The following is a 26,290-nucleotide window of genomic DNA, read 5'->3' as shown; positions in this document are numbered from 1 at the left end:
CCTCGGCTCCCTCCGGCGTGGCGTCAGGGTCACAGCTCATCACTTCCTCAGACCCAGGCAGGGTGTCCCGGGCCGTCGAGGACAGCGGGGCCCAAGACCTACCGCACGGACGTCTTACTCCGAAGCGTCCGGGTAGCTGACCCAGGGCTGGACGCCGACCGCGGAGCCTGCGCTGTGGGCACGTACTCGGGGGACAGAGGGGCCGGAGCCGGCCTCCAGCAGGCACGGAGCCCCCCAGTGCTGTGAGTTCCCACTCTAGTCGCTCAGCTCCCTGTCCAACCTCAGGACACAGCCCGGGGCTGGCGGCACTGCGGCACGGCCGCGCACTGCGCTCTGCACGCTTCCTCACCAGCCCCGCGACGCCCGTTATTCCCGCCTTCTCATGAGCACCCTGGAAACTGCAGCGACCTGCCCAGGGTCCCATGTCCAAAAAGCGGCAGGGCTGGGAACAGGTCTCTTCTGACTCCTAGACCAGGGACGTGTCAGGAGGGTCTCCACCAGCCAGAGAGCAGACGTGGTCCCGGGCCACGACGGCGGTTACAGCCCGCGGCCACGCACTGGAATATTCTAGTTCTCTCCTTTACTCCTGAGTAGGACGCCACAACCCCTCCCTCCCTCCCCCTCTTTCCTTTCGCTGTGAGGTGGCACAGAAGGTAATTTACAGGTGTCAGTGCTGGGCAGTTGCTCGACAGGTCAAGGAACCAGCTTGACCAAGTGCGGGCTGGTGCTGTCCCTCGTTCTCTCCAGACATGACCTTTCTGCTGTAAACGCTGCCTCCGGGCTGCCTGAAGGAGCCACGGCCCCACGAGGACGAATCCGCCTCCTAGAAGAGGTGGTAAGGGCAGGGACCCAAGGGGCAGTCTTGCTGATTCCAGGATGTGTTGTGCAAGGCGAAAGGAAGGCCCAGGCTGCCGATGAAGCTGCTGCCGAGCTGTCAAGGGTAAGCACTTGTCCCCACCGAATGGCAACCGCAGTGGTCAGGGCGACTTTAGATCTGTCCTGGGGACACCCACGATGAATCCCTGAACTGTGGGGAGGAGGGCCGAGGAGGAGGCGCTCCTTCTTTAGCACCAGTGTCTCCCCAAGCCTAAGAGGCGCGACGCTCGGAAGCGGTGTTGGTAGTGCTAAAGGAAGCCTTAGAAGGTATTTAAAAAGGAAAGGAACGCAAAATGTATTAGCAAACGTAATCCTCTGGCTAATAAAATAAGTTTATTTATATATACACGGTAGCTGAATTCTGTGGATAAGGAAAAATAAGTCATACATCCACATATATATATATAACATATGTATCTTGGATTACATATATTATATATGAATTTTAGTTTACAAACAGATTTCTCTATACACACACATTAATATGTTAAATAGCTTACAGAAATATTATGATAAGGTTAAAAAGGTCAGACCGCAGCATGTTAGAAAAATGAATCTCAGAACAACATTTAACCTGCTTCTCTGGGTTAAAGGGTCTTTGAAGAGAAACAACACCTGAACTCAGGTTAAGTAGTTCATATAACATAGAGAACACATTTTCAAAGGCCATCTCATCTTTTTTGTTTTTTCCCTTTAAAAGCAAAATGTAGGAAGGAAAAAATTCATGATAGAAAGACCACGGCAATGACAGTAACGTGAGTCAACGTTCAAGTTCAATTCCCAATCTGACTGTAACAACATCTATATTCAAAATATACTATCAAACGGTTTTTCTTTCAGGGAAAGGAAGCATCGAAGCGGCTCTCTCCCGGCCCAGCCGCTCTGTTAGAAAATGAGCACAACAGCGGCGTCCCCGGCCCTCCCCGCGCCTGCGAGCCGAGCCGCTGGCTGCGGGAGCCGAGAGGGCAGAGCCCGCACGGACCAAGTGGGGACAGGCGAGAGCTTCTCCCGGCCGCTGCGGGCGCTCCTGGCGGCTCCGACCGCAGGGAGCAGGGACGGGGTGCAGTGGAAACGCGCCTCGGGGCGCCTTCGGGAAGCGCCTCCGCGAGGGCTCCAGGTGGAGAAGACAAACTCAGACCCCCATGAAGGGTCAGCTGAAGCCGCGCCTGGCAGAGCCCGGAGGTGCGGTGCTGGGGAAGGCGCCCCTCCTGCGGGCGATCCCGCCGTCGGCCAGGGCGGGCTGGCCGGGGGGAGGCCTGTCGTCTCCAGGTCAGGGGGAGCGGCCAAGGGGCCCGGCGCCGCCCGCGTCCCTGAGGGTGCACCGCGTGCCATCCAGGCGCTCGACGGGCTCACCGTGGCAGCGGGCGGTGCCGCTGAGAGTGCCGGGCACTCCCGGGGCGATGAGGGCCCTCCCGCTCTGTTCACGACTCAGCCACCGTCTCCATTCACAGAGCGCACGTGAGGGGGGAAACTGAGGCACGTCAGACCAACGGGACCCGGAGCTATGAGAATCCCTCAAGGGCTGTGCCCTCGACCGCGCCGACATTCCGCTGCTTCTCAGGCTTCCAGCCGGCTCCCTCACCTCCTGGGGCTCCAGGGACCCCAAAGCCTCCATGACAGCTGTCAAGAGAAGCAATCAACGCAACTGCTTTGCTTAGAAATACCTTTATTTTATAAAGCCACGGATCGTTCCGTCAAGTTTTTTTAAACCACACTTATAAAAAAGATGTCGACAATTCTCAGGAAAAGAAAAGTTGAAAATGTTTCTCGTCAAGTCAGGGTTGCACAAAGGCTGCGTCTGTAACATACATACATAGCTGTGTATCTGTTAGGAAGCAAGGGCGGGCGCGGCTGCGGTCACATCTCGGCCACCTGCTCGGGCCCCACGAACAGCGTCTCCTGGCAGAAGGGGTTCACCAGCACCACGCCCGCGTCCCTGTAGTCGCCGTTGGCGGGCGAGCGGGGCTCCGAGAGCTGGTCCTGGGGGAGAGGGAGGAGCCGTCGGGAGGGGGCCCGGCGTGGGGCCCCGGCGTGGGCGCTGCCGGGGAGCGGCTTCCCAGCAGCTTCCTGACAGGCTCTCCTGCTTTCTGCGCCCGCCGGCCGGTGCCAGCGACTGCTCTCCTGGGAGGCGGGTGTCCCCCCCAGGAGAGCCGCATGCGGTGGGCCTGCTCGTTCCCCCCGGGCCCCGGGAACACCCCGGCCTGCCCTCGCTGCCTGCACCTGCTCCCGCCCCCGCCGCCTCCTTCCTCTCCTTCCGAGTCGGGGCCACTGCACGCCCAGGCCCTGGTCTGAGTCACTTGCCCCGTTTCCGGTCGCACTCAACGTGCTGAGCTGCACGGCTCTGAAACCGTGCGAGGCTGCACGGTCAGCGGGGAGGGAAGAATTCAGCATGGGTGCAGCCCCGAGAAAGACAGCCCTGGGCGGGGGCGCCGCTCGCAGGGGTCCCCTGAAGGGCGTGGCAGGGCTCTCCAGCTACCACCAGGACGCCAGCATTCGTGCGCCACTAAGTGGCCGAACTCGGACTCAGTCTCGATGTGACTCGAGGGGAGCCCTTCACAGCTTGCTCTGATCCTTAACCAAACCTCCGCAGTTACAGGCTATTTCAGGACCAAGGCACAGTAAGTCTAAGCCTATTGGCTTACGCCAGCCTTGCTTAGAAAATTTAGAAATTTTAAGAAGCCACGTTTGATCCTCTGGAGCTTACTTTTAAACAAAACGTGTACAATATTTTGAGGCATATGTCTTGCTCTATGGCTCGTAAGGAGAAAAAGGACAAAGGCCATGGTTTAGAAAATATCTTTTCAGAAAACAATGGTGTCCCCGCTGCCTGGCACTAATGAGAAGCCTCAGGCAGGGGACGAGGGGCCTCCGAGGAAGGGAAGCCCCCAGAGGGGTCAGGGCGACGCTCCTCGGCTGCCCTGGTTGGAGCAGCTCAGGAACCCTGGGGGCCGAGACTGAACCTGTCGTTTTATGTTCCCCAAAGGCAAGCCAGCTGGGAGGTTGCATTGCACAGGAGGGAAACTGAGGCAGTAAGGCAGCAGGGGGCGGCGGGGAGGAGCAGAACGGAGGTGTTGCCAGCGCCTTTTGGCCGCCCGCTTCTGCCCGCAGCCCTGGCGCTCCGCTCCGCTGCCCTCGTTAGCGCAGAGGAAACCTGGGCGGAGCCCCTGGAAGCTGGGGGCAGCGGGGGGCTCCCGAGGACGCGGGGCGGGCGCCCGAGCCCGGGGACCTGCGGCCGTCCACGTGCGCTCAGCCGCCCGCCCAGCCGCCAGAGGGTGTGCGCCCGCTAACGTCACTCCAGAAGGAAAAACAAACGGCACGCGGGGGAGACCTGCTGCGCAGGAAGCACCGCAAAATCCACTCTGAAGCCGGACTAAGCCTGTGCCCCTGGCTGTGCGGTGGCCTCCCGTTCGAGGGGACGCCGCTGGCACGGCCGCCTTCCCGGGCCTCGGCTGGGCCTCCGGGCCCTGGGCTCGGCGTGGGAGCGGCTCCCCGATGCTGTATGAGCGGGACGGGCCAAAGCGCGCCACCAGCGCTGGCCTTGGGCCTCAGTTTCCACCTGTCATTCTGCAGGGAGAATGCGAGGACTCCCGAGGCCTGGAGGCCCAGCGGACCCTGCAGGCAGGGCTGGCCCTGGCCGGGGCGCCGTTTCACACTCACTACAGCCGCCACCAGGAGCGCTCTCTGCCATGAGAACGTGCACTGGCCATTCTGACGGCCAGGGCCCTCAGGAAGCCCGTGCCTCTGCGTGTCCTTGGGTCGGAACGCGTTACTGAGCGCCTGCTGGGTGCTGGGGACACTGTGCACAGAACAAGCAAGGTTCCTGCCTCAGGCCGCTTCTACTCCAGCAGGGGAGACACACAACAGGTTGGTCAACAGAGCGAATGGGCAGCGTCAGGCGGTGAGAAAGAGCTGAAAGAAAGTGAAGAGGAGGAGTAGAGGGTGCCGGGCACCGCGTGCGCAGCCGGGCTCCAGTTTGTACCTGAGGAGGGGCTTGTGAACGGAGGCCCGAAGGAAGCGAGGGGTGGAGGTGTCCGGGAGACAAGCATCTCAGACGGACGCGAGAGCCAAGTCCTCGGGTGGGGACGAGGGTACCGTGCTGGGGGAACAGCACAAGGCCAGTGTGGCTCGGGAGTGGTCAGCAGGGGACACGCAGGAGGCTCCTGGGAGGGGAGGGGTCAGAGCTGCCCGCGCTCCGTGCAGATGTGGAGAGAAGCCATGTGGGGGCTGACAGCCACGGCTGGGGGAAGCCCGTTCTGGCTCCTCTGTGCAGGGCAGCCACAGGCCGCACGCGGGGAGCCCTTTCAGAGGCCACTGCAGCATCCACGGAGCGGGTGCCGAGGGCGATGTGGTGTTAGCAGCCGTGCAGCCGGGGCGCAGTGCTTGACTCAGGACACCTGAAGGAAGCGCCAGCAGGACCTGCTGACGGACCACACGTGGGGCGTGAGGAAAAGGTGACGGCAGTGCAGCTACGTGGCTGGGGGCGGCCCAGCTGCGGGTTTGGGGCGGGGCTGGGAAAACCAAGAGTTCCGACTTGGTCATACTGAGCTTGAGATGCAGATGTGCAGGAGTCGGGGTACCGCGGAGATGCCAAGCTAGAGATGGCGACGTGGGAGTCAAGCTAGAGAGATGGCATAAAAAGCCACGGAACTAAGCAGAGAGAAGAAGAGTGGGCGGAGGACTGGGGCTGGACACGCCAGCGATTGGGAATCAGGGGAAGGACACAGAACCAGCAACGGAGCTTGAGAAGGAGCTGCTAGCAGGGGCGGGGGCCCAGTGAGGCATGGCTCAAGGAGGAGATGCTGGACCTGCCCAAGCTGCTGGTGGTCAGGTAAGACGAGGGCCCAGAACTGACCGCTGGGCTTAGCAATGTGGAGTCCACTGGTACCTCGAGTGGGAGACGATCCATGAGCACAGCTCTAATGGGTGCATGATGGGAAGCAGAGGGAGCTGACCACAGGAGCAGGGCCGAGCGCGGCCTGGCAGGGGGGACAGCTTCCGTGAGGAAGCGGCATTAGCTGGCCCTGGAAACGGGCAGGCGTCACTGGGATGAGAAACCAAGGGAGGGGGCTGGAGAGCTCTTCCTCTCCTGAGCTCGAGCGGGGCTGGAGGGGATGCGCCTTGGTGCGAGAAGGGAACCAAAGGAAGTGGAGCGCCGCTGGAGCTTCGCACGCGAGGGGGAGGGCGCGGGACGCGAGGCTGGGAAGCTGGGCTGCAGCCGGGTCTGGTACCTCCCAGGCCTGTGGAAGACGGTGGCCTCTATCTTAAGGGCAACGGGAAGCTGCTCAAGTGCCCTGAGCGTGGCAGTGACACGACCTCGCTGCTAGGAAGGCCACCCTGGCTGCGGGGGAGTGGCCTGCAAAGGGGCTGCCCTCAGCCCCCTCCCCAGCGCTCAGGTCTCCCCGAGGGGCCTGCCGCCTTCCTCCTGGGCCTGCTGCACTGCACCCGGTCGACCCACTTCCAGCCTGCCTTTCTGCCTGTCCCTGCACCCATGCCCCATCCAGCCGACTGCCCTTCTTTCCCTCCCGCCCGTTCAGATGGGGTACGGAGGGCCTTCGTCAGGCTAGCAGCACAGCCTTTCTAGAACCGGGCCATGCAACAGACAGAACCCTCCAACGGCGGCCCGCTGCCCAAGACTAAAGCCAAACACTGCGACAGCCCATTTGAGGTGCTGCTCAACCAGCCTCCCTCCTTCCTGCCCCACCCCAGCCTCTGCCTGACATGCATTCCCTGAATCTGCCATCAGGGAGAGGCAGGGGCCCTGGCAAATGCCCTCCCCTCCGACCGAGGACCACCTCCTCTCCCTTCACAAGCCACAGCCAGCAGACATCCTACCTTTACTCCCGCTCCTTCCCCTGAGCTCTGCCTTATCTGACCTGCAGAAGTCTATTTATCCCTCCCAGCACATCCACTGTGGAAGGCCCCTGCGGAGCTGAATCTGAACCCCTCTCCTGGGTGTCCAGGCTCTTTGCCTCGACTCCTCACCTGTCTCCTAGAGTTGGTTCTATTTTTGGGTGAAGCTGGGGTCATCCCTTACCACATCTTTGAATCTGAGCTCCTTAAGAGCGGGCACTCGTCTTGGGAGAACGCCTGTCCCCAAACAGGTCCTCCACAAATTTTCTGACTTGCTTCCTGAAGCCCCAAGTCCCAGGACAGTGCTTGGCACGCTCGGCGGTGCGTGGCAAGCCCCGGGGATCTCGCTGAAGTGCGGATCCTGATGCAGCAGGGCTGGGGGCGGGGGCTGCCGCTGGCCCACGGGCCCCTGGAGGGGTGCGGCGTCTCGGGCCTGCGCTTCGCCCGCCGGGGCCTGGTGCCCGGCTCCCCAGGGGACCCCCTGGCGCGGGCCGGTACCTCAGAGGTCTCGAGCGACTGGATCTCCCGCGGCAGCTCCACGGCGTGCTTGCTGAAGTAGTCCATGGTGACGGCGTTGTTCCAGTAGCTCAGGTGGTTCTCGGGGTTCGCCGTCTTCCGCCGCCGCCTCATGCAGCACACTGTCAGCAGGACGGCTGCGGAGAGAGTGCTGGTCAGGGGCAGGGCGGCTGTGGGCAGCACGGGGTGGGCGGCACGGGGCGGGCAGCGCGGGGCAGGGTGGCCGGCGGGCAGCACGGGGCGGGCAGCACAGGGCAGGCGGCGCGGGGCGGGCAGCGCGGGGCCTCAGCCCGCCGCCTCCCTCGTGCAGGCCGCTCCTCGTTCCTCCACGAGTCCCTCCGCAGGTGGAGGGCCTGCTTTGTGGCAGGAGCTGGTACAGGCGTTGGAGAGACGGGGTGAAAGCAGACAGGCCCCCCTGCTGCAAGGGGCCTCGATTTTGGTGGGTGGGTGTGGAAGGTGAACGGGGGCACCAGGCACTGCCTAAGGAACAGCCAAGGAAGTTCAGACCGTGATGAGTGCCTGAAGATGACAAGCCAGGGCAAAACGAGGGCCAGGAGCAGAGCTGGGGAGAGCCTGCTTCAGGTGTCCTGAAAGGCCTCCCCAAGGAGGTGCAGTCGGAGCTGGGATCAGAACGCAGTGGAGGAGCCGGCCACAGGGAGCACGTGCCAAGGGCCTGCGGTGGGACAAGCTGGACGTGTGAGAAGAGTGAGGACCGCCGCGGCCGGAGGGGCAAGGAGCTTCGGTACAGCCTGGGGAGCCTGTGGACGCGGCAGGGCCACGCCCTGAGTGTGCGCCAAGGAAAGGCCTTGCTCACGCGGGGAGGAGCTGCGCAGAGCCTGGCTGCAGAGCAGTGGCCGTGCGCTGCGGTGTGGCGCAGACCGATGTGGGCGCCCAGCCGGACAGGTAGGGCAGGGAAGGGGCAGAGCAGAGGGCTCTGCAGGGAGCCCTTCATTGCAGAGCATCCCCTTGAGCACAAGCGCAGAGAGAAGTCACCCGACCCGGGTAAGAGCCTCTCCGGCCTCATTACCGTTTCCATCACGCCACAGTGGTAACGGTGAAACCTGCTAACAGCTACACGGCACTCACGTGCCAGGCCGTGTCCCAAGCACGGAGAGGCATTCACGCCTCCACTTAACCCCATGAGGTCAGTACTCTTATGTCTCCATTTTACAGACAGGAAAACTGAGGCTCAGACAGCGCTTTGCCCCTGCGCACACCCAGACAGTGGGACGCCAAAGCTGTGCTCCTATCAAGATACTGCCCCCAGAGGCCCTGGTAAGGTGTAGCAGCCACACTGCGCAGCTGCGCCTGCCTGCGGCCGTCACTGCTCGACTGAGTGCCCGGCTGGGCGATGACCCTGTCTGCTCAGGGCCAGGAGGAAGGAGGACTGTGGATTGTGTCGGGGAAACACGCGTGGCCTGGACGTGCCAGCGGGAAGGCCTGAGGCTGGAGAGGTGGGTGGCCTCAGGCCCTCACAGTGGGCCCGGCGGTGCAAGGAGGAGGGGGACGCCAGCAGGTGAGGCATGCCCCAGGCTCACGACCCCCAGAGCCTCGGGCGCCGAGGGGTGGGCAGGGCCGTGGCCAGCGACCTGCTGGGGAGCGGGGCTGGGCTGCCCACAGGCCGCGGAGGTGGGGGTCAGCAGGGGCAGTGGGGTCAGCCCCAGCAGCGTGGGGGCCTGCTCAGCGTCGGGGGGTGCAGCAAACACACCCCGAGCTGCGGCCAGCCCTGCGGGGCTCTGGGGTCTCCCGCGCAGCTGCTGGCCTGCGGGCTCGGGCGGGAAGGGCCTCTGGACAAGGTCAAGGGACGGGGAGTTCCCATTTCACCAGATCCGCTTCTTTCCAAGAGACTTCTAAGTCGCTGACCGTTCTTCCCGACCCCTTCAAAATGCTTTAGAAAGGAAGACTGCAGAGTGCTTGAACGATAAGGGGATTTGAGGGAGTAGCTGGTAGAGACTTCTTCAAATTTTGGGGTCTCCTCCTCCCCCCCTTCCTCCCAAAGAGCACTTCCTCCAAGTGGCTGCAGGCAGAGGGGGGGTGAGCAGGTGGCTGGAGAGCGCAGCCTGACGACCCGCGGGCTCGGGCCCCCTCCTCATCCTGCGTGGAGACGCTGTGGCTCCCAGCCCCAGGCCTGCCCGCGCCCCCTCTGCTGGGGCCTTCTCTTGCTGTCACTTCTCCACCCTGCTCCCCGAGGGGGAAGTTCAAGCTGGTGGAGCAGAGGCCCTGGTGAAGGGTGAGGGCCAAGCCCTGCTCTGTGAGCCGCGGCAGCACGGCCGTGGACTAGCGGGGCCGGGGAAGGGGCTGTCAGCCGCTTCTGACGCAGTCGCCAGAGCGACTCTTCCCTTGTCGCACCTTTAAGGTCACATGCCGTCGCGCCACACGAAACACTGCTACAGACACAAGCCACAGGCCCCGGTGAGGGCAGACCCTCGGAACCGGGCGCCAGGGTTGCCTGGTTTGCGAGCTGCTCCAAGGAAGCAGGGGGTCTTTGCCTCAGATCTGCTGAGCGATTCTATGCAAGCAGAATCAAAGCGCCAGATGTGGCCCTGGGTTGCCTAGCCATACAGAGAGAGGGGCATACATTTAGAAGCAGAACCCAGATGATAAGTTTATTACTTGCACGACCTGAGCAAGTTACATAAGCTCTCTCGGCCTCAGTTTCCTCCAGGAAGATTAAAGCAACGACGCATTTAGCAGCACTCTGCAGCCTCCCGGGCACACAGCAGGTGCTGCACCAGGCCCTGCCGCCATCCTACAGCTGTATTCTACCAAGTAGGAGTGGACACCCAGGACATCTTGCCCCCGGCCGTGCTGCGGAGCCGGCGGCACCGGCTGTCGATGCCAGGTGCTCTGCCCCCAGAAGTGCTCCTTCCACCAGCACTCGCTGCCCCTGGCGCTGGCGCCTGGGCCCGTTTAGAACCAGGTCCTGCCCCTGAAAGGGCTGGTGCTGCTGCAGGAAGGCGCCGGGCTGAACCCGGGGCCTGTTCCAAGCTCCTTCCCCACGGGCTGTCTGCAGCCCAGGTCCTGGTGACGGTTCTCTCAGCGAGCCCCAGTGCTTCTCAGGTGCTATTTGCTTCCTGGAGGCCAGCCTGGCTCTAGAAAGGGCAGAGGCCAGAGATCTGGGTCCCGGGGCTGGCCCTGCCACGGCCTAGACCAGGTAAGCTGTGCATGCGCTTTCTCTCTCTGATCAGTGTTTCTCTAGGGGGTGCTGATGAGGATTAGAGATGACAAGGGCAAAAGGCCAGCACCCGACCTGATACACACTAGGCTCTTAACTGGTGATAGCTCTCTCTTCCGGCAACCTCCCCAAGAGAAAGAAGAATTGGGCTGCACAAACGCAGGGTGGCTTGAGGCCAAGATACCGCTTGGCCGAGCACTTTACTGTTTCAGGGGTCTGACCTCTTCCAGTTTCTAGCACGTTCCCAGCACGGCCATGCGCCGTGCGGCCTTCCTGAACTGCTCACCACGTCTGCGGAGCAGCTGTCGCTTCCCCTGACAGCAGCAGTCACTGACACGGGCGGAAGATGCTACCTCGCTGCACAGCTGGCCCTGGAGCCGGAAGGGCCAGCCCTGAGGGTGGTGCCCGTTGTCCTGCAGCGCCCTGAGCACGGGAGCAGCGGGGAGCCTGCACCACACCTACTCTCCACCCCTTCCGACTGGGATCACAAAGCTTCAGCTGCTCCCTTTCTCTGAAAGCAAAGGCCACCAAGAGGCGGTCGGACGGGCTCCGGTTTCCTGACGTTTTGAAGCAGGGGGGAGGGTTAAGGGGGTCTTGGCTCCTGCGGAGCATCGCTGGGGATCACAGGTGGCTCAGGGGGCGGCTCGCTGGTTTAAGATGCAGCCTGGCCTCCACTCTTCCGGGCAGGGCACGCTTTCAGGTGCGGGGACCCTCCAGAGAGGAACTCCTCCAAGGCCCCCAGGCCTCGACCTCTTCAAACACTTGCCCAAATCACACAATAAGGTCATCAAGTCTTTCTAGTGTCACGGCATCTTCTCCACGGCTGACACTGGGACGGGGCGTATATGCCCCCTTTGCACAACACATCTCCACGGCGGGTGTCACTGGCTCACTCCTGCTGCAAGGAGCAGAGTCGGCCTCGGGTGCTCCGCACGCGCATCCACGTTCGCACTCTCCCTGGCTGCTCCTGCACAACAGGGTGACCAAGGCGGCCGGCCGGCCCCGGGGCGTGTGGGTGGCCTGCCTTGCTCGAGGACCCCTACAGCCTGCAGGGTTTCCTGTTTGCAGGGAGGCGTGCACGCAGGGCTCCCCAGCCTCTCCCCGAGCCCCCTTCCCTCTCCGCCCGCAGGCGTCGGGCCTGTGCTGCCTTTGCAGGGCTCTCCTGGCCTACTCCATTCCTTCCCCTGGGCCCAGTTATCCTGAAAGGCACAGTCGAGCCCTCGCCCCGGACCGGTCACGTAAGATCAGGGTGTGCCCTCGATCCAGGGGCCGCGAGGCCTCCTGAGAGAGGGATCTGCGGACACGGGTACCCTGGGAAGGCGGCCACATAAGACGGAGGCAGAGGCTAGGCAATGGTTCTTAATAGGCGTCCGTGAGCTTGAACCCAAGTTCAAGAAAACACAATTCTTGGGGACGTGCTGGTGCGGGTGTGGTGTATTTATTAAATACTACACAGTGTAGTGTGGACCTGGTGAGGGGTCCACGGCTTTCACCTGACTGGCAAAGGGGTCCGTGGAACAAGGAAGGGTGAGAGCCCCTGATTAGAGCAAAGCGCCCACGGGGCAGGAATGCCAGGGACTGCTGGCATCCCCCGGCAGCTGGAGGAGAGAGGGGCTCCTAGAGCCGCCTGCGGGGGCTCGGCCCTGCCCACATCTTTAGACTTGGGTCCTCCAGAACTGAGAATACATTTCTGTCGTTTTAAGCCACCAAGTTTGTGGTACTTTGTTAGAGCAGGCACAGGAAGCTAATTCACTTCCCTTTATGCTTCACAGGTATTTTCCCTAATAGCCCTTTTGCAAGTTGAATCCTGTTTTGGTGTCTGCTCCTCAGAGGACCCAAACTAACACAGCAGATACTGGTTCCATCTTACAGATGAGAGAACACGGGCTCCGTGTGCAAGCAACGTCCAAGTCCCTCATTGATGAGTGGCAGGGCCGGGATGACGCTCGTTGTGTTTTGTTCCACAGGTCAAGTTTTTAAAGTTAGATTTAGGCCAAGCTGATTTAAAGTTAGCAAGTCAGAGAGGATGGGGAGCTCGGGCCTATTTTAGCTTGGCCCCTTTGTTTTACAGATGAGACACCTGATAGGAGGGAAGGGGAAGGATTGGTCCAGGGTCCCAGGGGGTGAGCCAGGGCTGTGGGCAGTCATTGCCAGCCCTTGGCGGCTGAGGGAGGCCTCAGGGTGGACTCTCCACAATGGCGGGTGGAAGATGCCTGTGCAGGGCCCAAGAGGTGCTCCGAGGTGGCCCTTGCTGGGAAGCACACGGAGGAGCTGCCAGTGCAGACACTCTGGTCTCCCCGAGGTGACATCCCCGGACAGCCCTGCCCTGGGGCTCCTCCCCTTCTCCTGCTCATTCATAAGCCCTGGGGAAATAAGCTTCTAGGCCACACTTCCTTCAGGCACCAAGCTCTTGTGTTTTTTCCACGGGCAAGAATCCTGAAGCCTGTTTTCTTAGATAATTATTACAAAACCACCCTGGGCCTATAAGAGCTCCACACACATTAGACTTGACCTACGTCTTCCGAAGTCAGCACAGGTGGGAACCGCCAGGCCCGGGGACGGCTACCTCCTTGAAGGCTGCACTAAGGCCAGATGGTGCTGCCCACGCGGTGGAGACCTGGCTGCTCGGGGCTTCTGTCGGGCTCGAGGGGCACTGCTTCCTGCCCTGACTCTTGCAGGGGAGGCTGGGTGAGGCCGTTCTCAAGACCAAGTGGAGCGTGCGTGACAGGCCAGGGAGCTGCAGAGTCACAAGGGGGCTCTGGCGGCGGTGGGGATTCGGCGCCAGGCCAGGGGCTCCAGCAGGCGGCAGCGGGCTGAGTGCCCTGACGGTGGCAGCAGAGACCAGCTCGGAGCTGCAGGGCTCCCGGGCTCGGCTGGAGCGAGCCGGGGAGCCAATTGACTTCAGGGCTCCGCGCATCTGAGAAGGCGTGGGTGGCGCATGGCAGAGGGTCTCTGGCACGGCTCGGGAGACAGAGCACTTCTGGGCCCTGGCGCGGGATCTCCTCCCGGCTGCGGGGGATTTGCTGTGCGCACTCCCTGCTGAAGTGGAAGCTGGGAATCCACTCCTGGCGGGCACGCCGGCACTCGGGCTGCTGGGGACAGGAAGGCAGCCCAGGGCCGGTGCGGGTGTGGGAGGGAGCCAGAGCACAGGGCCTCTGCATGCGCCCGGCTGCCGGGTGGACAGCCTGCAGCGCCTGGTGCCTGCAGACGGGGAGGCCCTTCCTGAGGGCGGCGGGCGAGCTCCTGGACAAACGCCGCTGTCGGGGTTCTGACATGCGGGCCCTGGGATCGGGGTGAGGTTCACTGCTGAAGACCTGCGTGGGGCTGTGCCAGGAGGGCACAGCGTCGGATTTACCTCGATGTGACCCACGTTCACGCAACGCCCGAGGCTGCCAAGCGCATGCTGGCCACAGGTGCGCCTCGAGAGCGCAACCACCAGGCTCTGGAGCTGCAGAGAACATCCCTCTCGCTGGGGCCCTCATGCCCAGGACAGGAGGCACGCGTGGGGAGGCACCCGGCGCTGTGCAGGGACCTTGGCGAGCCTGGGAGTGTCCCAGGTGGGTGGCGGGCCGAGGCAGTGTGGGGAGGGAGGTTCCCGTTCCAGCGTCGTTTAAGCGTGCGCCCCTCTTCCTTGGAAGGTGAGCCAGCAGCACTGCAGGGGCGGCTCCGCGCGGACCCCGGCTTGTGCCTGCACGCACAGCTCAGCAGCCGGGGGCCTCCCCGCTCTGCAGCGAGAGCCCATCTAATTTTAAACTAAACTGAGCGGAAGCGTAGGGGAGTCTTTTCAGAACTGCAGAGCTCTGGTGGGCGTGGCCCGGGGGCGTGCAGGGTGAGTCTCCTCTGGGGGCTCCAGCCCAGGAAACGGGGGCTGGGGTGGGTGAGCCCCCGGGAGCTGGCGGGGAGCTGCACCACACGCCTGGTGCACGGGGCGCTCGGGCGGGCGCCAGCCCCAGGCCTGGGCTGGCGCGCTGGGTGGCGGGACCTGGGGCCGACCACCTGCTCTGGAGCCTCGTCCCCCACCGGTATGGTGCGGCTGGTGGCCAGAGCCTCCTTGGGGACTTGCTTGCTTGTTTCTGACTTTTATTTTGTCCCTCTTGTTAGTTTGATTAAGAAAGGAATTTTAAAAAATAATGGAAACCCACTGTCCTATATACATGTAAGGAATGGCAAACTGAAAAGCTGTATCTACTGTGGTTATTTCTCAAATATAATCATTATTAATTTATTGGCTAACAGTGCTATAATTTTTTCAGTATCATTCTTCTAAGAATGGACAATCATAGTTTTAAGAATATATATGAAAAAAAAGAATATATGTGGGGAAGTGGATGTGGCTCAAGTGGTTGAGCTTCTGCCTGCCACACAGGAGGTTCCCGGGTTTGGTCCTGGTGCCTCCTGGAGAAGATGAGCAGGACAGCGAGCTGGCCCAACAGGCAGGCACAGTGAGCTGATGCAACAAGATGATACAACAAGGAGACACGGAGGAAAGACAATAGAGAGACCCAACGAAGAAGGGAGCGGAGGTGGCTCATGCCATCGAGCACCTCTGTCCCACACGGGAAGTCTCAAGTTTGGTTCCCAGTACCTCCTAAAGAGAAGACAAGCCGATACAGCAAATGGACACAGAGAACAAACAATCGGGGGGGATAAATAAATAAAACAATCTTTAAAAAAGAATATATGTGTGATTCCATGAGACAAAAAAAATGCTGCTTTTCATCAAGAATGAAATACGCAAGCTGCAAACATTTTCAATTCTCCTGAATTGGGTCCGTGAACAGCAACCACCACATGGAAAATTTGCTTTGCTTATCAGCCTGAAGGAGACAGAGATTCTTGAGAGGGGCTCCTGGAAAGAATCCAGATTCCAGATTAGAAAAAAATCATGGAGGACAACGTTGAGTGGAAACACGATTCATGTTAAAGGCATAAACCTCTGGCATTAAGGTTCAAATCGCCACGAACCAGGGGAGGCTGGGGGAGCCTCTGCTGCGAAAGGGGCTTGTTCCCTGAACCCGCGTGCGGCGAAGGTGAGCACATAGCTGCCTCAGTGGACCTAAGGCCAGGCAGGGGAGGCCCGTCCGCTCGCCGCTGGCACGGCTGGTCGGTGCTGGAAACGGGGGAGCCTGGAGGCCGTGCAGGGCAGATGGAGGGCAGGTGCTGGGCGAGCAGTCCTAGGAGAGGACTCGGAAGGGGTGGGGAGCCTGCAGAGGACTCAGGGAAGGGTGGGGAGCCTGGAGAGGGGGAAGGCTGCCCTCGAGGGCCTTTCGCGGGCCTGGGGAGTGCTAGGAGCGTGCGTCCAGTGGGTTCCAGAGGGCCTGGCTTAGGACTGCCACGTGGAGAGGCCAAGGAGGTGAATTTCAGTTCCCAGAGGAGTGGGGAGCGGCCTGGAGGGTAAAAGGAGAATGGGCTGACCAGCAGACGAGGGGCTTGGGGACGGGCTCTCATCTCTGGAAGGGTGCAGGGGGAGCTGGCTGGAGTGGGCTGAGTAGAGTGAGGGCCTCGATGAGGTTGTCAGAGAATCTAAGAGCTAGGCCTGTGCACATGGCAAGGCATGGGGCCCTGACGTCCTGAGAGTACAGCAGTCCTTTATGGAGGTGTTAGGGACACAGGCCCTCGGCTGCAGTGGACAGGGCGACAGCGAGCAGCAAAGAGATGCTGATGGCCTGGGGGCGTCCTTCTCCGTGGATCCCAGGGGAAGCAAGGGAGGTTCACACTGCATCCAGCTCCTGAGCGAGTGAAAGGGGTGGGGGAGGTGGAGGGAAAGCTAAAATACACATGTAACCTCAGACCTTTCTTTAGCTGAACTGTGTCTGTGCCAAGTGGCAGTTTGATATAATTGATGAATTCCAAAAAAAAATGCTTGTAATCTGATCTGTCCCTGGGCCTGAATGAGTTATGATTAGGGCTTTGATTGGGCCATGTCATTAGGGCACTGGCATGGCAAAGAACAGAGTTGGAGCTTTTGATGTGAGGGTTTCTGATGTTGGAGTTTTGATGTTGGAGTTTGATGCTGAAGTCTTAAGTTGGAGCCCAGGGGAAAGAGACAGAGCCGTTTGCCTGACAGTGTACAGCTGGCCTTGTGGAGAGAGGCAAAGCCTAGGGAGCCTCATAGGCTACAGCTGCCCTTGTGCAGGAAACAGAGGAGCTGAGCCCAGAGGAACCCAGGAAGCCTGAGCCCTCGCAGACGTCGGCAGCCATCTTGCTCCAAGATGTAAAAATAGACTTTGGTGAGGGAAGTAACCTATGCTTTATGGCCTGGTATCTGTAAGCTCCTACCCCAAATAAATACCTGTTATAAAAACCACCAATTTCTGGTATTTTGCATCAGCACCCCTTTGGCTGACTTGACTAATAAACCAAGTCCCACCAGATCACAGCTTCATCTCCTCTTTCCTAGGGCAAGTGAGAAGAGATGGAGAAGAGATGGGGGAGGCGAGGAGGGAAGAGACTGAAGGGGAGGATGGATGGAAGAGGCAGGGGAAGGGAAGGCTGTACACGGGGCAGAGCCCCTTTCGCCTCCGTGTCCTGCCCACACCCTGGCGGGCACCGGCGCTCCTGGGGAGCGTGTGGGCTTGCAGAAGGCCCTTGGAGCGCTCGTCACAGCCTGCTGCTGCTGCCTCTGGGGCCCTGGGTGGCGGCCTGACCTCTCCAGCTTAGCGTTTCTTTCTGCAAAACGCAGGCCTGGCCAGGCTGCCTGCCGCGTCCTCTGCAGCCCGAGACCCGAGGCTTTGGGAGTGGAGGGCATCGGAGCCACGGCCAGCAGCACCAAGGACCGGGGAGGGGATGGTGTGTGATTCTCGAGCTGCCGCCTGGGCTTCTGGGGACGTTCTGCAGCTGGCCGAGTGGGGCTGCCCGGCGCGGGGTGGCAACGGGAGTTGGAGTGCTGAGGCAGCGCGAGCTGCGGCGGTGCAGGGCAGGCCGGGCGGCCGAGGGGCGGGGCGGCACTTACAGCAGGAGCAGATGGGCACGCTGATGGCCAGCACCACCCAGGCGATGTCCGCCGTGCTCAGGCAGATGGTGGCCCGGTGCTGCGGCTGGTTCCCTTCGGCCACGTGCGAGGCGTTGCCCACCGTGCCGGGCTTCCAGGTGCCGGCGGGCACCAGGCGGTTGAGGAAGTTCCCGGTGGCTGTGGACACCACCGTGGAGCGGGGCCCGGGCGCCCTTCCGGTTGGCACGGGGCTGGCCGCAGTCTCCTCCTCGGCTGGGGCCCCGGTGCTTTCGGGGAGCCCGGGGGGGTGGGCCGCGGGCTGCAAGGTTGTGGACGCTCCCTGAGGAAGCCCCTCGGAAGGGGCTGAGGCGCTGGCACGGAAGGCAGCCTGGGTGGGCCCCGGGGCGGCCGAGAAGCCCCCCAGGCTGGCAGGCAGAGGCCTGTCGGTGCTGGGAGGGAGAGAGAGCCAGGAGTCCCGGGGCTGGCCGCGGGGGCCCTGGGAAGGCACTGGGGCGGGCTGCGGCCCGGCGGGGGCACCTGAGGCTGCCGCTGCGCTCGGCTGCCCGCCGAGGCTGGCGGGGGGCAGGCCGCGCCCGGGGTCCGCTCTGCTGGGGCCTGGCGTGCCCTCTGCCGGCAGTGAGGGGGTGGCCCCGCGGGGCGGCCCGGCTGCAGCCTCCGCCTGGGGCGGCTGCGAGGGGGTGCGTTCCCAGGGTGGGCTGGGGGGCGCGGCGGGCGGGTCCGGCTCCGCTGGCCCCGTGAGGTTGCCCTTGTAGATCTGGAAGCCCTTCCCCAGGGGCCGCCTGGGCCCTGGAGGCGTGGCGCTCTGGTTGCGGCCCCGCTGGCTCTCCTTCCTGCCCGCGGGGCCGCTGTGCGCGGGTGGTGCAGGGCGGGGGGCGCCGCCGGCTCCCCTTCGGGAGGAGCCTGGAGGCCGGGGGGGCCTGCGGGTGGCGGCCCGGGCGGGCGCTGGGGGGGCGTCCTCTGGGGCCCGGGACGCCGTGGCTGCCGTGGCGGCGGGGGGGCGTCCTGTCGTCAGGGGGCCCGTGGGGCGGGAGGTGGCGGCCACCACGGTGGTGGGGACGGTGATCGCAGGTGGGCGTCCGCCTGGACGGGATGTCGTCCTGGGTGCTGCGTCCTGGGAGGAGGGTCCGCCGGGGTGGGTCGTCGGCGTCCCGGCGGGGGCAGGTGCGGCGGTGGCCGGGCGTCTGGGAGAGCTGGCAGCTGCTGTGGCCATGGTGCCAGAGGGGCGGCCCTGCAGAGGGTCCCTGGGAGAAGGCTCCTGGGCGGCCAAGGCCAGGGCTTCCGCCAGCGCCGAGGTCAGGAGGAAGCCTGGAGGACAGAGAAGCGGTGAGCGCCGGGGCGGCCGTGGCCTGGCCTCACCACGGCCCGCATGGGCTCTGTGTGCCGGGGGATGCTCCCGAGGCCCGCCCTGCCCTCCTGCCGCGCAGAGCAGGTGTGGAACCAGGTGTGGGGCTGGACAGGTTGGTCATCTGGCACCTGCCGGGAGGACCGCCAGCCTTGGGGGAAGGGGAGACAGCTGGGCAGGCCGCTCCCATCCCTTCCCCAGGCCCCGCATGCTCGCCACCCTCTGCCCAGGGCGGGGGCTCCGTGTTCCGAGCCTGGGGCGGAGGCCGAGGGGCAGTGTGCGGCTGCCTCGTCTGCCCCTTCAGAGGCAGGGAGTGGTCACGCCAGGGGCTCAGCCTCAGTGGGGGAGCCAAGCCAAGGGAGGAAGGCCTGGTGGGCAGAGACGACCACCGGCCACTTACAAGCCAGACGGAGGTGCAGCCGGCCAGGCCCACTCACCAAATGACTACCGAGGGCCCGGGGACACGGCAACGAGCAGGGCAGAGGTCAGCCCTCGACACACTCACTCAAGTTCTCCCATCCCAAAACAAGGCGGAGGTGGCTGTGCAGAGGACGGGGACCGCAGAAGGGGCCAGGGTCTGAGAAAGGACCGCAGGCCCGGTGCCCAGTCTTGGCACAGAGCTGGAGCGGGGGGTGCACTCTCAAAGGCGGTGGGCGCTGTGGCCAGCACTCTTACCCGCGTCTCCCACGGGGCTCATGCGGCTGAACCCCTGCAAGATCTTCCTGGGTGCGGCCCAGTGTTTTTGAGCAGAAGCCATCCTGAACCTTAAAGAGAAACCCTGAGCTCTGCATATGTGTATATTTTTAATGCACTGAGAAAATGCACCAGGACAAAACCCTTCAGTACATTTAAAAACACGCCTAAAGCTGTGAGGATTTTACATCATCACAGCAGGTCCTGTATTAAAGGCTGCACCTCATGTAGGTGCTGGCCCTGTCGAATGACGGGTGCACATGGGGTGTGCCGCACAGTGCCACGGGTGGACGAGCTGTCTGCTGTGGGGCCGCTTCTGACCTGCTGACTTCTCCTTGTTCACATGAACCTGCTTCCCTCAGTCCCTGCTCTGTCTCCACCCCATAACTCTTTCAGAGCCACCAGCTCCCCCCACCAGATCACGGCAGGACAGATGGCCAAAGAAGTCCCTGGCTGCCCAGTGCGGCCAGCAGAGGCGCGACAGGCAGGCCTTTGAGACCAGGTGTGCACTCAGCACGTGAGGCTGCCGCCTGCTTAGTCTCGGAATGGCCCAAGGCTCCCCTCACCCTGTACCCACAAATTTGGGGTGGGGGGAGTGTAGCTCGAACTACCCCTAGACCCAACAGTCTGCCTTAGTCCACCTGTTTTTTCCAAACTTTCATTCGTGTGACCTGCTCGCTGGCGTCAAGCCTCACACTGTTTCCAGAGCACCTGCCTGTGTCGGGCCTTGGCGCCCCGTTTACCTCACAGCCACTCCGCGGGGTGGGAGTGAGAGGTTCCAGGAAATCGGTATCGTGTTCCAAGTCACAAAGCAGAGGGCGGCTCTGAGAGCAGGCATGCCGCCCGAGTGCACGCTTCACCCGTTCCAGCGCCACCACCGAGGCTGAAGGTGAAGGACAGTGTGCTGCGGGCGTGCTGACCCCGCCAGGGCTGGTGGTCCTGACCTCTGCTGTTTTGACGGACATGCCCTTACCACCTGCTGGTTAAAGGGCCTGTTCAATACAGGAGCCTTGAATGTGGGGTCTCCACAAAGGGGGGAACTGAGACAAGGGCCTGTGAGCACACGGTTGACCCTGGGAAGTGACCTAGGGGACAGCTGGGGACTGAGAAGAGCAAAGCAGGAAGGAGGGAAAACCAACCCAGGGTGGGGGGGGGGCACCTCAAGCCCCCTGGGGCTTCCGAGTCGCTGAGCAGACGTCTTCCCCAGTTGTCTGCCCCGAAAAAGACCCCAGCTCCTATCCCGCGGTCCCGGGGGCTTGGGGTGCTGGTCGCACTGCTCCCCCATGCCAGCGTCTCTGTGGCCGCACCAGAGAAGGCCTGGGGCAGAGCGGCTGTGGGAGCCCTGCAGCCAAGCTGGAGTGGACACTGGGCCAGGAGGTTCCCGGGTGGAGCACCGGGAGGAGCTCAGGAGGCAGCGAGCGCAATCCTGGACCGGAGGCGGAGGCCGCGGCAGTGCTACGGCGGCTCAGAGGGCCAGGGGCCGGCCCCAGGGGCAGGGCTGGGGTTCGGAGCCGCCCTCCCTCCGGGGGGACGCTGGAGCATGCCAGCGGCAGAGGGGTCAACATGTGAGCATGTGGTTTCTAAAATGCTCAGGGAAAGCAACCGCACTGGCTGTGGCACCAGCATCCCGGGGCTAAAGCCCTCCCAGCTGGAAGGCGTGACTGGAATCCTGCTTGCTGTACCACCTCAGTGTCAGTAAACAGGCCTGGCCGTTTTCAGCCACCAGCCTCCTCTGGGGCTCTTTCTCTCTCTCCAGGTGGGCTGCCAAATTAGCCTTCAACCCTTCCTCCTCAGACTCTAGAGTAGGTCTCAGGTGCGATGAGTGAATTGTGCCATCCTAGGTGCAGGGTTTTCACCTGAAGAATGATGTCCAGATGTCACAGGAGGGGGCCCTAGAGCTCCTCTTGCGCAACCCCCTCCTCCCAGGGGAAAACTGAGGGCCAGGAGTGACTGGTCTGAGGACAGAGCTGGCGGGACACAGTCTGGACCACAGCCTTGGACACTATTTCAAAGCAAATCTGTCTAAAAGATTGCCGCGATGTTGCACTGCCCAAACACCACTTTCAACCTCTGTTGTCACCTTCAGTATGGAAATCAGACAAGCATTTACCTCTCCTCTTTGGCACAAAAGGTTAATGACTGAATGAGACACACACGCTGTCACAACAAACAGGCAAGGCCTTCAACCCCGGCTCCCCTAACAGATGCAAATTTTCACCCCAGGCTCTTTGTGCTGGCCTGCCTGCTCCCCTGCCTCACAATCTGGGGCTACCACCTCTTTGCATATCATTTGCATGGATTTGCATAATAGACTCTGGAGGCGCTAATCCCAACTATGTAAGAGAGACTAAAGATAAAATCTAGCTTGACGTGCTTGAAACCGATTTTCAGAACATGTTGGAATAAGGCACTGGGGGGGTGGGAGGGAAACCAGCGGGTTGGTGGGCAGCAGATGTGCCCGGGAGGCTCCTCCCATCTGGAATTCCAACCCAGGCGTGGCCCCAGCGCCCAAGGCAGGGAAGCCGGTGAGCGTGCTTTCAGTCCTCTGAGGTGGAGCTCTCTAGCTGAGCCTTAGCATGGCCCCGCTGCCCGAGGGCCATGCCGGTGAGCGTGCGTTCAGTCCTCTGGAGGTGGTGCTCTCTTTAGCTCTGTTACACTGAGGAAGAGAAGCAGAGAGGTCGGGAGGCTGCCCGCCGTCACCCAGGTGGGACTGGGATTTGCACACGGCTCTGGGTATGTGCGTGTCCCTGTTTGCTCACCTCTCCTGGCTGCTCGCCACTCTCTATGTGGGAACTGACTTTCTATTGTTGGTCTTCTGATTTTTCTTCCTTCTTATCTGCTCTCTTCTAGCTCCACTTCAGGGCTCTATATGACACACTTTGTGTTCTTGTGAAAATCCAGCGAATTAACTTCATTTTGTAAGTAATGGGGGGTGGGGGTGGGAACATTTTAGCGTACAACATAAGAGTTGGGAACCCCCTGCTTTAATTTTTTAATTCTCTTCTTTTCCCCAATCCTGGCATCATAATGCACACCATTTTTTTGGTGGAGTAGAAATGGTATACATATATAATATAAAGAAATGTATTACATAAATATAAAAAATTTCCTCTTAAAATTGCTTATTCAACATGTGCATCTACACACATGCACAACATATTATCTATATGGATACATTTTCCCTTACACATCTAAAGGGAATTCTATCTCATTTTGCTAGTAATCTGAAGTACCTTCCCTCCTCTTGGGAGGCAAGGCCTGTGTCCCTCCCTTTGGCTTGGGGTGGCTTGTGGCTACGGCAGAGGTGACGGTGTGTGGCTTCTGAGGCCAGGGTGCAGAAGGTGCTCCCGCTTCCTGGGGGCCTCGGGGGCCCCAGCTGGCAGGTGGGGAGGGAGCCTGGGAGCTCGCCAGGGCCCGTGGTGAGGCGCTGGGCCCCTGCACTCTTCCAGGTGGCTGGCGGCCAGGAGAGGCCGTCTTCACAGCAGGTGCTCCAGCCCCGTCGGGCGCTCCCTGCCCTGGCTACAGGTTCATGAGCAAAGGGAAGGGCTACTGTTGCTAAAGCCAGTTCGTTTCCCATGGTTTGCTGGACAGCAGTAACGGCCGGAGGCCCACCCCCGTGCAGCGCCCAAAGCCCTCGCGGGGAGCGTTCTGGATTCAGGGGTCAGGCTCTCTTGTAGTGCTGGAGCTCACACTGTGTGGCTGGTGACTTGGGACCCCTGACTCTCCTCCCTTCCTGGCCAGACTGAGGGGAAAGGAGCCAGCTTAGTTCTGGGTTCTTTCTATAGCCCCCGATTTCTCTAACTGACAGCCACGGGCGCCTCCAAGGAAGAGAGAAACAAGCGCATACCAGGAATAGCACGCAGCTTCCTGGCACACACTCACGCTGTGGACAGGGACGGATGTAAAGTTGGAAGCTCTCACACCATGCCTGTGTGTTAAAGGCACAGCCGTTTCCTTCAGGGAGCTGGTATTCTAGAAGAGAGCAACGTGAGTTGCCACAGGGGCACAAACCCATACACAAAGATGTTCTCTCAACTCCCTTCCGTAAACAAACAAGAATGACAGAATTAGAGGGATGAAAAGGTCAGCGCAGCCTCTGATACCACAACCAGGCCATTGGCATTCAGGCAGCACCTCGCTGACGCCACGGGGAAGAACGCAAACGCTCAGCCCAGACTCCTCCAACTCCTCTAAGCTAAGAGGAAAGGGTGCATGAAACGTTCTGCGCTTGCGAGGGAAAAACCCGCCAAGCAGCACGTCGGGCGGGGTTAGAGGAGCAGAGCAACGTTAAGCCGAGAGCACGCCCTGGATGCATGCGAGAACACGCCCTGGATGCGAGGCCAGAAGGCGGCACTCCACCTCTGCGCTTCCTCCCAAGCCCACGACCCCGGCCAGGCCTGAGGAAAACACCAGGCACATCCCGAAGGAGCGACCTTCTGCAGTGTCTGACCAGCAGTCCTCAAAATCGTCACGGTCCCCCAAACAAGGAAACTGTTACAGTCGGAGGTGCCTCGGGAGCCACGACAACTACATGTGACGTGGTGTCCTGGACGGGACCTTGGAACAGGAAAAACGTATTAGGCCAGAACTAAGGAAATCTGAGTACAGCAAGGACTTTGGCTAATAGTAATGTATCATATAGGTCCATTAGTTGTGACAAATGTACCACACTAATGTTAGATATTAACAAGAAGGTATATGGGAACTCTCTTCACCGTCTTCACAACTTCTCTGTAAATTTAAAATTATTCTAAAATTAAAAAACAAATATTTAAAAAAATGTTCCATAGAGGTCAGACAGCAGGGGCAGCTGATGGCCATCCTATGAGGCGAGTCCTAGAAGGGGACACGGATGAAGGGAGATATGTGAGTTTTCCCACCACCCGCCTTGACCATGTGTCCGGACTGTAGGCTCAGGGGGGAGCCTGAGACCCCTGCCCCAATGCTGGCTCCTGGCTCCTCCGACCTTTCATAATCCAGCGGGTAGATTTTGATCTAGGCATGTATTGATATGTTTCAGAGCCTATTAAGAGGGGTAAAATTCCATGATGATGCCACATCTACATATATTCCCTCTCAGTCCCACATTTTCAAGTACTCTAATGCAGAGTCCGAGTGTGGAGTTCGGGTGGGGAAAAGGCCAGGAGATCTAACATCTGAACATAGTTTTTCCAGCTGCTCCAATTCCACCCAAGGGATCCAGTAAATGCTACCTGTGTAACACAAAGTCACAGCTTCCTTGGCCAAGGAATCAGGCTGCGTGGAAGTCAAGGCATCCTCATCCTGGCTGTAGGCTAGACCACAGTCTTTTAAACACGGAAGCCACAGAAGGTGCTGGGCACAGGTCCAGCCATCCCCACGCACAATGCCTGCCCTTTCCCCTTCCTGCTCCGTGATGGTGCCCATCTGCAAAAAGGCCCTGGGTGGTCCCACTTGCTCGACAAGGTTGCGGTCTCCTAAGCCCCGGGACAGAAATGCTGCTCCCTGTGCGGGGCCCAGGGCGCGCTCATCACGCTGACGCCGCTCCCCCTGGGACCTTCAGCCGGGGCGTGGCTGGGGGGTCGGTGGGGCTGGAGCTTGGTCCTGGCTCTGCCGCCTCCTTGTGGGAGCTCAGGCAGTCCTTTGCTTTGTTTTCCTCCTCTGCACGACGAGAAGGACAGCGCCTGGCGGGGGGGTGCTGTCAGGGCGGGGGCCGTGCAGAGCCGCCGTGCCTGGCGATGGATGCTGGCGGCTGCTGGCGGTTCCCGTCACTGCCGTGGGGCTGGGGGCATCCTCAGGAAGGCACCTGGAGCCCCAGACCCGAGTTCTCTGCCTGACACAGTAGGGGCACTGTCATGTTTTTGAAAAAAAATAGAAGAGTGAATGGATACTCAAATAATTCCATACGTTTGGGACAGTTCTCTGCAGCCGAAGGTTCACCACAAACTTATAGACGATTATTTCTTCGAAGACAACGTCAGCCAAAGAAAGCAGAAAACAACGCGCGTCCTGTGACATGGTAGTACGGGGTGTGCGTCCACGCCCGTGTGTGAGCTTCTCTTGCTTATACTTTGCTTGTCTTTGTGATTAATACTAACAAGGCAGAGGGAGGCAAGTGGGAGGCTGTGCTGCAACCCACTTCCTGCTGATCTTCCACAACTGCTGGGTCTGTTCCCAATTATGTGAGCAAATCGGCCTTCGTGTCTTCCCAAGGTCCTCCCGGGTTGTGAGAGCGTGTCTGCCCGGGCTGGAGTTAGACAGAGCTGGGCCTCAGCTTTCACTTCCAGTTCCAGCTGTGCTTCTGGAAGGTTTTGAGGAACACTGTAGGGAAGGAGGGGCAACGGGAGGACTTACTGTCGGGGGACAGCTGACAAGGCAGCCCCCCTAAAGAAGCAGGGAGAGGCCTTTGGCATCTCAAATGCCTGGCCCCCGGAAAGCCCCGAAATGGACGTGTCTGGGGGCTGCCGTCCCCGCTCGGGGCTCATCGAGTGGGTTCCTCAGTAAGAATGGGCTCTTTGAGACTTCCAGGGAAACCCTGTGAAGAGTCCTGGGATGTGTCTGAACACAACAGCATCTGCCTACCCTTAGCTTCAAATGGTCAAAAACTGGAAAGAGAAACCAGTTCCTGGAGTGGTCATGCCTGAGAATCACGCACCTCAAGAGCACGGTGGCTTTTGACCTGACATCCACATCCGCTTGCCAGCAGCCTCTCTGCACCTCCTCCTCCTCCTCCCCAAAGAGCTGGCCCAGGAGAGAGCAGAGGACGCCACTGGGAAGGGGGCAAAGTGCCTCGGGGGGGCGGGGAGTGGGCAGGGCGGAGGCAGCTCGTGGAGACGCTGACCTCAGAGGCCCGCCTGGCCCGCCGCGCGGCCTGCTCCTGAGCCGAGGCTTCTCCAGGGGCAGTGTG

General features: G+C 61.0%; 1 protein-coding gene across 6 annotated transcripts in view; it reads right to left on the bottom strand.

The window, feature by feature from the left end:
• Positions 1–26,290, bottom strand: part of LOC101441506 (transmembrane protein 108) — a 438,561-nt gene that overhangs the window by 69,589 nt on the left and 342,682 nt on the right. For all 6 annotated transcript variants that reach the window (XM_071214504.1, XM_071214503.1, XM_071214508.1 and 3 more), the window contains 2 exons: positions 17,370–18,674; positions 7,225–7,379 (listed from right to left, as the gene is read on the bottom strand). In XM_071214504.1, the coding sequence (XP_071070605.1) occupies positions 7,225–7,379; positions 17,370–18,674 (1,460 nt within the window). The remainder of the gene's footprint in view (positions 1–7,224; positions 7,380–17,369; positions 18,675–26,290) is intronic.

The sequence above is a fragment of the Dasypus novemcinctus genome, chromosome 4 (genome assembly GCF_030445035.2).
Source record: "Dasypus novemcinctus isolate mDasNov1 chromosome 4, mDasNov1.1.hap2, whole genome shotgun sequence".
NCBI classification, from domain to species: Eukaryota; Metazoa; Chordata; class Mammalia; order Cingulata; family Dasypodidae; genus Dasypus; species Dasypus novemcinctus.
Note: the sequence above shows the minus strand (reverse complement) of the source record. Positions and strands in the feature narration are given on the sequence as shown.